This window comes from Fusarium solani (assembly GCF_023522795.1).
Source record: "Fusarium solani strain SB1 chromosome Unknown bctg00000005, whole genome shotgun sequence".
In the NCBI taxonomy this organism is placed as follows: Eukaryota; Fungi; Ascomycota; class Sordariomycetes; order Hypocreales; family Nectriaceae; genus Fusarium; species Fusarium solani.
The window spans coordinates 2,158,112-2,172,717 of NW_027072153.1; the positions used below are offsets into that span (position 1 = coordinate 2,158,112).

A 14,606-nucleotide genomic window follows, 5' to 3' on the forward strand; every position below is an offset into this window, starting at 1 on the left:
TGAGCCTATCCCCTCATCCTTCCCCCTTTTGCCGCCATGCATCACATCTAAGTGCATGGAGAGAGCCAGCCCTGTTTTGACGCCTCGGGTTGCAGCCTCATCGGGGCGGTCGCATAATGTGACTGACTGTATGGACTCCATCTGATGCTTCAGAGATACGGATATTCCAAGAACCTTGCCTTGTGCGTCACCTCTATGCGCAGATGCAAGTTTTTCCATTCAACGCTATTGACCGTCAGCTTGTTCACCCTCCAGTGCTTCTTATCCAGGCGTTCCTAACTTACGCAACGATCAGCGTGAGGATCAGTGTACATGCCACTGAAAGCCATGCTTCAGCAGGCCGAAATGAAACTTCAGGCGGACTACTAGAGCTTGACAGGCCCAAGAATTTGCAGTATTCCAGGTCATCGTGATCGGGCTGTACCGAACAGAACCGACATGAGTATACCGCAATACCCAAGTACGCAGAATTCAGGGCAAGAATACACCAAGACCCGCCCATTACTATTGTAGCAAGCAGATGTGTAGACATGCCATATGTCCGGGAAGTCGCGCAAAGCCATCCGAGCAGACCGATGCTGCATGTTACGATGAGCATCTGTGGAATTTTCGTCCGCGTTAGTAACAACTATCTCAAGGCTCTTCATAGGAGTACGCACCCAGAACATGTTAGCAGCACAGATAAATAGGGAAGCTTCACCGCCGATGCGAAATACGAGGTAGAGCATATTTGTGCTCACCAGAAAGAGCACCATGGTAAAGGCGCGAATACTGGGGCCAAGCATCTTGTCCGGTAACCGCCATTGCCCAACCGATTTGGGCACATGGGGATAGAACAAGGTCCCTGCGAACCGAATCATTGCTAGAGCTCCAGGCAGGCTGCGGCGAGGTGAATGAAGAGCATTGAGAGTACATCAACAAGAGTCCGTGATGGATATCTTGGAAATTGTGAGTTGTCCAGCTGATAGACCGCTTGCAGCATTGGTGTTTGTGCTCTGAGCCTGTTGCCAGAGGACCTTGACAAACCTGGCCTCACAAATGAAGTGAAATGGTGAGACCTGGCCGTTGATGTTCCGAAGTAGCAGACCCTGGAAAACTGGTCTCCAAATGCTAGGAGCTCTTTTAGATGTTGGCCAAAAAGTGTGATTTGAACTTCCTGTTGGCGCGGTCCGGTGCCCTCAACATCATCTGATCTCCCAGTACCTCGAACGCAAATTGCTTGTCGGCCTTATCCTCTCCTCCACTTGCATTTTTCTCGACCGGTACCTCGATACGGAAGATTGTGCCTTCTTTGGGGACCACTTTGAGTCCTCTTTTCTTTGTAATGATCTCCAGGACGAATTTGCGATCGCGAACCACGACACCTTGAATACCAACCCGGCTCGGGCAGTGGCTTCGAGCGACCTGAATAGGAGCACCATGAAACTCTGCACTAGCCAGTTTCACGGCCGCACCAGGACCACCCGTATATAGATCGTTGCCAAGCAGTTCCCGGGCGTAGCCCAGCCAGAGTTGGCTCAGCGGCTCATATATGTGATATTTCTGGCCATCCTTGGGTATGTCTTGAAGACCCAGAGTGCGTCGCTCGCGGGAAGAGAGGGGCTTCGGGCGCTGTTTCTGCTGGGCTTTCTTCTCCTGACGTGCTTTTCTGCGCGCGACACGGGCGTTGACGGTAGACGGGGGTGGAGAGGTCGGTCGGAGAATGAGCGTGCGGTGCTGGATTTTTTCGGAATAGATTCGATTGGCGCTATCTGGCGAATGCGCCCGAGCCAGGAGATCCTGGGTGTACTTTTGCGCGGCGCTGGCCATGATTATCGTTGAGGAAAAGTGGTATTCTTGGCACTGGAAAAGTCGTCTTGAAAGATAAATTGTCAGTTAGGCAAGTCGGCAGTCGGCGAAAAATGTGCCGCCCTCCGGTGTTGCCAATTTCTGGGGAAATAGCTGGTCCAAGCTCCTTCCTTCACATGCCACGAATCGGCTCGGCACAAACGTCGCGATGCCCCACTTGGCTGATCTTTAGCAGACACTCATGTCGCGAACCTCTGGGACACGGCGAGAGGCGGCAACTTATGTTCCTTGTTCCTGACCTTTAACCAACCCCGACTCAGTTCCTGACGTGGCGTCGTAACGACTCTGGCTATGGTGTCGTTGAGAAGAAAGAGCAGCTGATTGTCGACCCATTTGCCGGCGCCCGGACTGAATCTACACGCTTCCATTCGTCCAAAGTGTCAGCAGTCAAAGGACGTCATCAGTCATGTCGCACAACGAAGACGCGGTCGATTCGTCGACCAATTCGGCCCCGGATCTCCAGATTCTGGGCGATGAGGTGACTCTTCAGCCCAGTGGCTATGTTGAGCCGCCTCCAAAGGCGATCCCTGAAGGAAAGGAGGAGGCCTTGATGGACAAGTTTGCCTCGTTCCGCTCTGAACCATTTCAGTGATGTCTCCCTCCTTTTTGCCACTTCAGCTACTCCCCGCATTCGGGGTTTCCAAGGCGTACATACTAACCAGCATTGACCACAGGTTCCTTCGTGAAGTGTCGCTCTACGTGTCTGGCCAGGGATGGCGAGCGTACGATCGCGTCATTGGCCAACCCGTGTTTTACCCCGGATTCTCGGAGAACATCAAGAGCATGGTCCTCTCGGCACCCCTTCTTCAGCAGCGCATCAGTCAGCTTGCTGAGCATCGCGTCGCCGTGGAAGAGCGGGAGGGCATGCTCCCTCGGGATGCCAAAGATTACAGTACCAAACGCTCTCAGCGACTTAATGAGATTGAGTCCGGGTTGCAGGAGCTCGCCGAAAAATGGACCGATGACATGATTTGCAAGATGGAGAGCAAGACATTCATCCGCGGAGCCTATTATCTCGTTACCCAGTTATTAACACGAGCCTATCACCAAGGCATTCATGTCTCCAGCGAGGAAGTCTTGCGGTTACGCAAGGTTGCCGAGATTGCGGCCAAGAAGAAGCAGAGCATCGTCTTCTTACCAAGTCACCGATCCCATGTCGACTACGTCTCTTTGCAGCTCATTTGCTATCGGTTAGGCCTCACATTACCAACCATTGTCGCCGGAGACAACTTGAACATCCCCGTCCTCGGAAGTTTCCTCCAACATGCTGGCGCCATGTGGATTCGAAGGCAGTTCGGAGACGATGTTTTGTATACGACGCTGGTCCAGTCATATATCGATATGCTGCTGCAGGAGGGCTACAACTTTGAATGTTTTATCGAAGGAGGCCGATCTCGCACTGGAAAACTACTACCGCCCAAATTTGGCATCCTCAGCTTTGTCCTTGACAGTATCCTATCAGGCCGTGTCAAGGATGCTATCATCTGTCCTGTCAGCACTCAATACGACAAGGTTATTGAGACTGAGGGTTACGTCACCGAACTGCTCGGCATGCCCAAGAAGAAGGAAAACCTAGCCGACTTTTTGAGTGGCGGCTCTTCGGTTTTGTCTCTCAAGCTGGGTCGTGTGGATGTTCGCTTCCACGAGCCCTGGAGTCTACGAAAGTACCTGGACGAGCAATTGTCTAAACTGCCCAGCATTCCGGCTGGTCTTGACACGGAGCACCAGCGCCCTGAGGTGAGGGCGGTTCGAGAGAAACTCTTGCGTGCTGTCGGCTACCAGGTACTGGGTGACATCAACGCTGTATCTGTGGTTATGCCAACAGCTCTCATCGGGACGGTTCTCCTGACCCTTCGTGGGCGTGGTGTCGGCAGAGAAGAACTGAGACGTCGTGTCTCATGGCTCACGGAACGTGTTCGTGCCAAGGGTGGTCGAGTAGCCCACTTTGGCAACGCGCCTCTATCTGAAATCGTCGATCGCGGCCTCGAGGTGCTTGGCAAAGAACTGGTAGGCGTGATTGAAGGCCTCGCCGAGCCCACTTATTATGCTGTCGACCGCTTCCAGTTGTCGTTCTATCGCAACATGACGATACATCTGTTCATTTACGAGGCCCTGGTCAGTGTGGCCATGTATACCCGCGTGAAGCAGGGAGGCGGACCACAGATGCAGGACATTCCCTTTGATGAGCTCAGGGAACAAGTCTCTTTCCTGTCCTCATTGTTCCGTGGCGAATTCATCTTTTCCGGCGAAGGCCTCGATGTTAATCTGGACAAGACGCTGCGAGGACTAGAGGCAGATAACGTCGTCCGTGTTGACCGCGATGCTGAGGGCAATGTCACCATGGTTGGTCTTACAGACGACGAGAGAAAGGCCGGAAGAGAAAACTACGACTTTTATTGCTTCCTCATCTGGCCTTTTGTTGAGGCAACATGGTTGGCAGCGGTCTCGCTCATGGGGCTTACACCTCCCCTGGGCCAGAATGGAGAGATCTGGATCGAACAGAACAAAGCGTACAACAGTGCTCAACTGGTGAGTGACCATTATCTTCCACGGTCAAAGGGCCTGGTTTTTGGTTCGACAAGATTGCTAACTATTGATGCAGCTCGGCAAGACACTGTTCCACCAGGGTGATCTCTCATATTTCGAGGCCGTTAACAAAGAAACCCTCAAGAACTCATACCTCCGCTTCGAGCAAGATCAACTCCTTCACGTGGTGAAATCCAAAGACCCAAAGATTCCTCCACGAATCCAGCTCGATGCTTCCTGGCGACCATCCCGAGATGCCAAGACCGGTGCTCTTCGTGCCGATGGTAAGCTGTGGGACTTTACGGAGAAGATTGCCAAGTCACGCCGTGAGGGCAAGAACCGTCGCAACGGCGCTACTGTCAGCAGCCGTGTTTTGCGATTGACGGATGAGCTAGGTCGTAAGCTCTGGGAGGAAACGGTGGAGGGCGAGCGGAGTGGAAAGGGCAGAGTGCCCAGTCGGCTCAGCAATGAAGAGAAGGAAGCACTTGGAAAGAGTGTGAGGGAGGCCCAGAAGAAGAGAGAAGAGAGAGGAGCCCGGGCACATCTATAAGAGGAGGAGATATATCATGGAGGCCGTGTATAACACATTTCTGTTGGTAGCGAGTTTTTGTTTCGTAACTATATAATTGAACCAGGTATCACCCCTTTGACTCTCAGGGATCCCTTGTTTTTAGATGCACTTTTATGTGTGCCCGCCAGAACCTTCTCGTGCCGTAGAGCGTTCTACATATATCCAAGTACAGCAGATCCTTCTCCTGTCTATTTTACTTTACTATTTTGTTTGCCAGCTCTTGAACAGCTCCGGTCTGTTCGGGTATTCTCTCATCTTGTTCGTCTTTCTTCTGTCTCTCTATTCCTCCTTGGCCTCTTTGGGCTCGAGGACAAAGTTGTCTATGATGCGCACCATGGGTCCCCCGCTAAATCCCAGATCCTCGCCCTCCTTGGCCTCCTCGACCGGCAACATCCTGATGGCGCCGCTCAGCACGGCTCCGCGTGTGGGGTCCACCTCGTCCACCTCCTGCATCGTCTCCGGGTCCGCGAGGGAGATGTAGTCAACCTCAAACCGCGAGCGCTCTGTGGGAGGGAGGTCATCCTGGACGGCTGACACGGCGGCGATGAAGTTGTGCGCAGCACCGAGGATACTGGCCCTATCGCGCAGGCCGCCCGAAGTGTACACACCGGCGGCGGTTCGGAGGGCTCCGGGAAGGACAATGGCAACTGCTCTCCGCCGGGGACCAAGGTATACGTTTCGCGAGCTGAGGGCCAGGCCGTCGGCGTCACGCTCAGTGGGACAGACAACAGCTTGGGATGGGACAAGGAAGTCTTTGAGCATGCGACGGAGAACGACAGTCTGCTGGATATCCTTCTGGCCAAAGTATGCGCGCTCAGGCTGAATTATGTTGAAGAGCTTCATGCACACTGTCGCAACACCGCGGAAGAAGGTTGGCCTGCTTGCGCCCTCGAGAACCTCGCCAACAGGAGTGATGGTGACGAAGCTGCCCTTGCTGTCAACATCCTGGCCTGGGAAACCGCTCGGGTACATCTCCTTGGTGCTCGGCGCAAAGACAGCAGTGATGCGACCGAGATTACCACCGTCGTCTGCAAGCTCCCTGTCCAGCAGGGCCAGCTTTCTCGCATCCTCGTCCCAGGTGACGGGGTAGGAGTCGAGGTCTTCCTTGACACCGAACTGAGCGGGATTGACATAAATGCTAATGACGACATGGTGGTTCTCCTTCGCAGCGGCGCGAATCAACGCCAGGTGACCCTCGTGCAAAGCGCCCATGGTAGGCACGAGACCAACGGAGCGATGGTTGATGACATGAGGCTGGCGCCAACGGCGGAACGACTCGACGGTGCGTAGGACACGGATGGGAGACTTGGGGAGCGTCTCAACGGACGACGACGACGAGCAGGCAGAGGCCATGGTGCGAACCGAGGTGAAGGAAGCTGTTGAAGGTACCGAGGAGCAGCGATGTCGGAGAAGACGGAGGAGAAGCATTGTGATCGAATTATAAAAAAAGAGCAGATAGGCTCTTTTTTAAAGGCAATGTGAAGAGTGTAAAGAAGAGAAGAGAGGGGAGAGAACTAACCGGGGCAGGGATATCCCATGGCGAAGGGAGAATCCTTCTCGTGATGGTTTCTGCGGCGGAGTTTTGGGGACGGGACGGTTGACGATGGACCGACGGTACCTGCAGCGTTTGGTGGGGTTCGAGTTTTTTTTTTGGAGAATGCAGGGGGTCGGCATGTTTTTTGGAGTTGAGGGGTTTCTTTCATGTGAGAGCTACCCTACAGCTAAACCTCAAAGTGGCATTTTCAACAGCAAGCTTCTATATTCTATTCATGATGCTCAATACACAACTTGGAGTCATGATGATGATGATGATGGAGGAGGATCTACCGGGATAGCTTCCTCTGGCAGGGATATATCCATGGGGGCATGTATGTTGGTCGATCATCGTCAGGTCATGGATGCTACCACCAACAAGGGGTTGCATCACAACCTGAGGATCTTTACGTACAAACTATACACAAAGAGTCTAGGAGATGTGATGCAAGGTTGCACTCGCATTATCACCGTTCGACGGCAAGGGACTATGGAACTTTGTTATCGGTGAAATTATTTGGAACCAAGTAAACGTAGCTACCTAGGTAGTCACATGCATAGGTAGGCAGGTATGTGTATGAGGCAGTCTTGTCAAGAAACAATTATGAAAATCTTGTCTATGTCATTAATGATAAAGTATAGGAGATTATGTCCGTCTAGTACAAGTCCTGAACGCCTGCTTCTATGCCACTGGTTCCTTCGCTCATGCCCAATGTTGTCCGTCATAGTTGGAGACACTGTCTTGCTCCACAATCAACCTCTATGCGATGTCCATTTTGTATTATCCAATTCATAAGCAGATATGCAGCCAGACCGACATCTTAAGCCATGCCACCCTGGATGTTCTCAGGGTTGAGCTTCTTCCACCGGGTAAGAAGAGCAATGATGGTGGTGAGGCCGGTTGCGGCAATGGCCATGGCAAAGGTGACCTTGAGGCCGTGCATGTATCCGTCAATGACGATGGGCTGCTCCTCGGCGGAGAAAGAGTCACGGATGGCAGTGGCTCCGGTAAGGATGAGAGTCTCCTTGCTGATGTGAGGAGCGTGCCCGACCACGTAGGAGATCATCTGGTTGACAAAGGCGGCTTGGCCAGCAGAGACGAGGAATGCACCTCCAAGACCCTGGAAGACTGTGACTTGTTAGCAAAATAGTTATTTATGAGTCAAGAGGTTTAAACTTACACAGGAGGATACCGGTGGCAGAGGCAAGGTCCTTGGGCTTGACACTGCCCTGGACAGCAATCATGGGGATCTGGAAGGCAGCGCCCCAACCAGCGCCAGCAACGATCTGGTAACCAATCCACTTGCCAGTAGAGGTGTCGACGTTGAGGAGGTACAGGAGACCAGCACCAATGGTCGCAACGGCGGAACCACCGATCAGGAGGGGCTGGTAGTAGCCAGTGGCAGAGACCAGAGCGCCGCTCCCGATGGTAGCAAAGGTGACGGCGATGATGAAAGGCAGGTTGCGGACACCACTGCTAGTGGGGCTAGCGTCATGAACAGACTGGAAGTAGATGGGAATGTAGTAGATGGCGAGGAAGAAGGCGCCAGCAAAGACAAAGGCAAAGGCGCTCATGACAGCGACGGTGCGGTCCTTGATGAGGTGACCAGAGATCATAGATCGCTCACCCTGGTACCAGCAGGCAAAGGCCCAGGTGGCCATGATGAGGACGAAGCCGACGAGGAGACCGATGACGACGGAGGAGTCCCAGGCGTGGGCCTGGCCACCGTACTGGACAGCGAGAATGTAGGAGATGGTGGCGCCCATCATGAGGATGATGCCAATGGGGTCCATCTGTCGGATCTTCTCAAGGAGAGGAGCCTTCTCGGGGATGGCAGTGCGGGGAGTCTGGAAGAAGAGGAAGATGATACCGGCAGAGACACCTCCGATGGGAAGGTTGATGTAGAAGCACCATCGCCAAGAGACGTGATCGGTGAAGGCACCGCCCAGGAGAGGACCGATGACACTAGCAACACCATAGGCGGCACCGATGATGCCGGTAAAGGCAGGTCGCTTCTTGGGAGGGGCAGAGAAGGCGATGATGGTGTAGGCACCGGCACCCAGACCAGCGGCGCCGACACCAGCGATGGCACGGCCAGTGATGAGGGCCTCAGCGTTGGGGGCAGCACCGCAGATAACGGAGCCGAGCTCGAAGATGAGGATGGCGATGATGAAGGAAGTCTTGAGAGGGAAGTACTTGTAGATTTTACCCCCTGGGTCGAGTTAGCGACAGGGCTGAGGGGCGTCAGAGGGATCGAGACTTACAAGTTGATTGAAAGGCGCCAACAGTCATGAAGAAGGATGCACCGTACCAGCCGACCTTGTCAAGACCCTTGAACTCTTCAGTGATCTTGGGGATAGCGGTGGCAACGATAGTCTGGCGATAAAGTCAGCATGTTGGGTAGTCAAGGGGTAATGTTAGCAACCCACCAAATCGAGGGAGAAGAGGAAGACACTGAGGACTAGAGCGAGGACGATGAAGAACATCTTGATACCCGATGGGTACTCATCTTCACTGAGCTCATCCGCACCGTCGACAGTGCCATCGGTGATGTCCTCAAGCTCCTCACCCTCCTTCTTCTCCTGAACGTCTTCTCCTCGGAGGGTCGAGGTGGTGGATTCGGGGCGGTCCGGCACATCAGGGACCTCAAGTTTAGTCGGTTCGGCACTCATTGTGGTTGTAGTTGCTGAAAAAGGCCAGGCTCTGGATTTTGGGGTGGAATTTAAGCTTATCTCAAGCCAGAGGTGGATGCCCAGGTGAGTGTTGTCGGCTGAAGCTGTTGATCTGAGATCTGGACCATCACCATCAACGGCGAGACACCATCATCTTTATATCGAATGACAGTCATAGCGCCCGATATTGCCAAATTCGCAATCTGACTGTGCTCAGGAGTTAAGATGCAACCGTATTCCAAAATCCGCTGCCTTAGACCCGACAACAATAACGAGTGGTAGCATGGGCATAACGTCTTGTCCAGCCAGTCAAGGGTTGGCGGAGTAGCGGACTCCACTTGATGTCCGCCGCAGCAGCGTTATCACCTCTGACACTCGTGTCCTCGTCCCAAGAGGGACACATCTCGTAAGCATATTCCGCACAAGTTCGGCAAGCGCTGACGCTAAGTGAACAACCTCCAAACTCGTGCGGATATTGGACGATCCAAAGCGGCTCATGGCATGTATTGGGCCGAGACGGAAGGCTTTTGTGGCTTGCCTTTTGGCGTTGGTTCATGAGCTTTGGTCCGTTGACTCGGACGAAACAAACGGTGGTGGTTGTCAGAACCCTGTTGCTTAATCGCAGAAACTTTCCTCGACAAGCGTATTCCAGAACGGCATGGCTCATGATGACGCGTGTGGCATCATCTCTGCCACGTGTTGGGCTGTTTTTTTTTCATCTTTGGCGAGCGAGATGATCTAACATTCCTTGCCATGAAAAAAAGATCTACCGTATCCAGTTGGATGGCACGGTGGGTACACACTGCAGTCAGATTAGGGAGCCTCAAAGGAAGCGACCCCCCCAGGATAACGCTTGGCATAACTGTAAAAATACTTCAATGTCCGCTGCGGACACATTATCTCGGCAGATGAGGAGGATTGAGTGGAGAGACGAGAACCGTGCCGTGACTCATTTGTGGGAACATTGATACGAATGCTTAATCCGACGCAGCAGACTTGCTCAACACCATGGTTGACTGGAGTTAGCCTGGAGATTGGAGATAGCCAAGGTGAGGTGCAGATCTGGATGGCTGTGTGGTGTAAGATCCGGCGACCATCGGTAGCTCCGGACTTAAGGGTAAGGGTGCATCCCTTGACAAGGCCTTTTGTTTTACGTCCTCATCACAAAGATGTCCGTCCACCTTGTATCTCATCTCACGCGTCAGCAGAATGCTGGCGCATGGTGCTGTAATAGCCCTATGAAAGGCTCTAGAAGGCGAGCATGGGTCTCGCCCTTGTAAGGAGGAAATCTTGGGTCGGGTTATGGCTGCAGATCCCGAACAACCCTGACCAACCCACCCGGTGCTCCCCGGTGTGTCCCAAGCTTGTTTTGACTCTGTTGCAATAGGGATCATTCTTTACGGACGGATTTCGTGCGAAGGCAAGTGGGCAGTGGTGCCAGATGGGTTGCGGATTAATGCGGAGTTTTGTAAGCACCCGACACACCGACGCTGCGGAGCGTTATGTTGAGACAGTTTGGCGGTGCCATGCTGACGAATTTAAGACGTCCGCCAGAGAGTGATTGTTCCGAAGGCCGACACTAGAAATTTTTTGTTTGAAATGGTTGGCTGAAACTTGCTTTGGGCTGGCGCTAGATCTCTCCAGTTTGGAATCTGGGTGTGAGATGATCTGGATCCTTGTTCACCAGCTGCCAGATGCTGGGAAGAGAGTCACGTGAAGAAGATTCTCGTGACCTTCGATAGCTTTTGATCACATGCGCGAGCACGTGAGATGTCAAGCCACTACGTGGAGCAGCCACACTTTCTCCAGCCACAGCGGTTTGCGGGGGCCTGGAGAGGTCTTGGCATCTAAGCTCAAGATGGTGAGTTATGCGGTCCGGCAACGGAGCCGGTCGCATGGCCCGGCGGCAGAAGACGTCTTTACGTCACGGAGCGGGTAAACTGGGGTAGTCGGCTTGACGTGGAGGTCGTGAACGTGGGAATTGGCATGGATCTCGAATATGGAATTGACATAAAGATGAGCTGCTTTACCTCGATATGGCAAAGAACAAGGTCCTCTTGCTCATCTCCAGGTTTCGCGGCTGTTGGCCGAGGTAGGCAAGCGGGATGTCGGTATCGGCGGTTATCGATAAGAGCTTCACGAACAACGCCTCTCCCAAAACGACAAGAAAATCGACAATTCCCTGCGTGGCTTTCAGGTCTGCAATTGAACTTCCTCATAGGCTCAAGCTCAGGCTGGTGCAGGCCATCGGCTCTGGGGAACCCTGGACCTGGGTGACCAGATCAAAAGGCGTAAAGATAGCCGCAGGGCGGGAAGCAATTGCCGACCTGTCTCGCCCGCCGCCGGCCATGGCCACCTTACCGAAAAGAGGCAATAAATGGTAATTTCGCGACGGGCAACCACCCACGCCAGAACATCATTTGTCTAACAGACACGGCTTGACTGTTACGCCTCCCTGTCGATTCCTCCACTCGGGAGCCTTGTACTTGCAGTTTGGGGGACCGCCCCTTGTGGAGATTTGTGGAGGAGGCGGCGATAAGTGAGATTGGGAGCCATCTGCTTCACAAGCTACCCCTCCTCCAACTCGATCTGCCAACAGCTATAAGATGGGCGCTCCCCTTGGCTCTGGGCTCGTGAGGGTCTCACATTCTCGTATCTTTTGCTCCGTGTACCATAAACCTGTGCGACCGTTGATGCTCCTTCGGTGCCGTCCTTCATTAGCCCCTCTGAGCAGATTCACCACGACACATTACAGCTTCAGCACAATGGCCGACTTGTTTGTCAACCTCGAGGCGCCCAACGGCGTCAAGTACAGACAGCCTACTGGACTCTTCATCAACAACGAGTTTGTGCCTGGCTCGTCAAGCCGAAAGATCACCTCAATTGACCCTGCGTGAGTACCTTGGACCCCAATGTCTTGGAGCTGCGCTGATAGGCAATTGCTTGCAGTACCGAGAAGGAGATTGCCACAGTCCACGCCGCCAGCGCCGACGATGTCGACAAGGCTGTCAAAGCCGCCTACGCCGCCTTCCGGGCTCCTTCATGGAAGAAGCTGCCTCCTCCCGAGCGAGGTATCCTGATGAACAAGCTCGCCGATTACATTGAGCAGCGCAAGGAGATCTTTGCTACCTCAGATGCCTGGGACAACGGTATGTGTCAAAGATGGGATTCAAATACATATGAAGTGTACTAACATTTTGCGTGCAGGCAAGACATATGCCGATGCCCTCGGTGGTGACCTCGCTGAGGTCGTCAACACCATCCGGTACTATGCCGGCTGGGCCGATAAGATCCACGGCCAGACCATCACCACGAACCCCCTGAAGCTGGCTTACACTCTCCGCCAGCCTCTCGGTGTCGTCGCCCAGATTATTCCCTGGAACTACCCTCTCGCTATGGCCGCCTGGAAGATCGGCCCCGCTCTCGCTTGCGGAAACACCATCGTCATGAAGGCTGCCGAGCAGACCCCTCTGAGCATCCTGCTCCTCGCCGAAGCCTTCAAGGCTGTTGGCTTCCCCCCGGTGTTTTCAACGCCATCAACGGCTACGGTGCCGAGGCCGGCCCCCTCTGGTCGAGCACAAGCTGGTTGACAAGGTTGCCTTCACTGGCTCCACCGCTACCGGCACCCAGATCATGAAGATGGCCTCCAAGACCCTCAAGAACATCACCCTCGAGACCGGAGGAAAGTCTCCTCTCCTGGTCTTTGCCGACAGCGATATCGAGGAGGCTGTCAAGTGGTCGCATATGGGTATCATGTCTAACCAGGGCCAAATCTGCACCGCCACTTCTCGTATCCTGGTCGAGGATAAGATCTACGACCAGTTCATCAAGCGCTTCCTCGAGACGACAAAGACGGTCAGCAAGGTCGGTGACCAGTGGGACTCTGACACCTACCAGGGCCCCCAGGTCTCAAAGCAGCAGTACGAGCGTATCCTCGATTATATCCAGATCGGAAAGTCAGAGGGCGCCCAGGTCCTTTCTGGCGGAAAGGCCGTCGACGCTACCAAGAAGGGCTTCTTCATCGAGCCCACCGTCTTTGGCGAGGTCAAGGACACCATGCGCATCTTCCGCGAGGAGATTTTCGGTCCCGTGGTTGCCATCGCCCGCTTCAGCTCTGAGGAGGAGGCCCTGAGCCTGGCCAACGACTCTGCTTACGGTCTAGGCGCCGCCGTCTTCACCAAGGACGTCGAGCGGGCGCACCGAGTTGCCGCCGAGATCGAGGCCGGTATGGTGTGGATCAACAGCAGCCAGGACAGCGAGCCCTACATCCCCTTTGGCGGTGTCAAGCAGAGCGGAATCGGACGCGAGCTCGGCGAGGCGGGTCTCGAGGCTTACAGCAACACCAAGGCTGTGCACGTCAACCTGGGAGCTCGTCTGTAAGCTGTGCATGACTTAGGCTGTTGATGACACCCGGTACAAGGAATAGGCGCTCGGCGTAAATAGTATATCATTTGAATACCAAAATTGTTAGATCGTATAACTAGAAGTCCCCTGTTGTATCTGTCTCGCTGGTGCTACGCGTGTCATGACAAGTGACTTGTCATGAGGTCTGGAGAAGCAAGTCTTGGCATCTTACTGGATAAGCTGAGGGATTAAGGTTAAAACGCCCAAGTTATGTCATTGATAAGCAATAGAAACCCAACGGCTTTGTATCTGGGACATGGTTACATGGTGCCATGCACGCAGGATGCTATGTCACTGCCCCAAGATGGGCTCATGACGTCCCCAGGTCGTCTTGATGCTTACGACCATGATCAACCTCATTGGGCACTCTCGACTGATAGTATTTACGACGAGGACATGGCTTGCTTCGATGGGTTTGGGCACCTGTTGCATGTTTCCAGGCAACTTTTGACAGCAAGTCCAACTCCTCGTCACAGCCCATCCAACTCTGCTCTTTTCTGTCGGATATACCTATTCCTAGTAATTTACGCTATTTCTGGTACTGAAGCGTGTACCTTGATGACCTCGTCTGACGAGGGCTTATGATGACCTCAATTCAAGTGCTATGATGTTGTCCAGCCAGCTATATGTGGTTGAACTAGTCAAGTGAGGGGAAGAATGGCCCAGAGCCAGGGGAAACGGAGCTTCGCCATTGTCTTGGAACGTTCAGACTGGATACATCTAAGAAGTATGAGATTTACATCCAATTGAGGGGGAACGGCTGGACTGAGGAATGAGGGCTGGGCCGTTTCAGCCCCAACGTCTTCATACCATCGCGTTTGGGTAGTGGTATGTCCCTGGATTTATTTGCATAGTTTGAGACTAGAGCGATACTAGAGCTAAGAGATGGTCTCATATGGCTGGGGAAGGCTCATGGCGCTGGTCGATGCTCCCGGGTGGTGGTTCCGCCCAAGACACAGCTCTTGTTGATCCTACCAAATCTGACCAGTATTCTGTAATATCAAGCCACGTTCAGGTTGCGGGGTTAGATGTGTGCGATGTTTATTTACCA

General features: G+C 53.6%; 5 protein-coding genes across 5 annotated transcripts; 2 read left to right on the forward strand and 3 right to left on the reverse strand.

Moving 5' to 3' along the window:
* Positions 1-1,122: 1,122 nt before the first annotated feature.
* MRS44_009123 (uncharacterized protein) lies at positions 1,123-1,809 on the reverse strand (the record flags this gene model as incomplete). Its single annotated transcript, XM_046269788.2, has 1 exon — positions 1,123-1,809. The coding sequence occupies one exon, from the start codon at positions 1,807-1,809 to the stop codon at positions 1,123-1,125; it is 687 nt and encodes a 228-aa protein (XP_046132591.1).
* Positions 1,810-2,254: 445 nt separating this feature from the next.
* MRS44_009124 (uncharacterized protein) lies at positions 2,255-4,924 on the forward strand (the record flags this gene model as incomplete). The annotated part of the gene is made up of 3 exons (XM_065621182.1): positions 2,255-2,406; positions 2,523-4,377; positions 4,451-4,924. The coding sequence occupies 3 exons, from the start codon at positions 2,255-2,257 to the stop codon at positions 4,922-4,924; spliced, it is 2,481 nt and encodes an 826-aa protein (XP_065477254.1).
* A 300-nt stretch (positions 4,925-5,224) lies between these two features.
* Positions 5,225-6,373, reverse strand: MRS44_009125 (uncharacterized protein; the record flags this gene model as incomplete). Its single annotated transcript, XM_046276419.2, has 1 exon — positions 5,225-6,373. One exon carries the CDS (start codon positions 6,371-6,373, stop codon positions 5,225-5,227), a length of 1,149 nt encoding a protein of 382 aa, XP_046132593.1.
* Positions 6,374-7,299: 926 nt separating this feature from the next.
* MRS44_009126 (uncharacterized protein) lies at positions 7,300-9,151 on the reverse strand (the record flags this gene model as incomplete). The annotated part of the gene is made up of 4 exons (XM_046269789.2): positions 7,300-7,607; positions 7,660-8,691; positions 8,744-8,855; positions 8,909-9,151. The coding sequence occupies 4 exons, from the start codon at positions 9,149-9,151 to the stop codon at positions 7,300-7,302; spliced, it is 1,695 nt and encodes a 564-aa protein (XP_046132594.1).
* Positions 9,152-11,916: 2,765 nt separating this feature from the next.
* MRS44_009127 (uncharacterized protein) lies at positions 11,917-13,531 on the forward strand (the record flags this gene model as incomplete). Its single annotated transcript, XM_065621183.1, has 4 exons — positions 11,917-12,044; positions 12,101-12,300; positions 12,359-12,672; positions 12,734-13,531. 4 exons carry the CDS (start codon positions 11,917-11,919, stop codon positions 13,529-13,531), a joined length of 1,440 nt encoding a protein of 479 aa, XP_065477255.1.
* Positions 13,532-14,606: the final 1,075 nt, after the last annotated feature.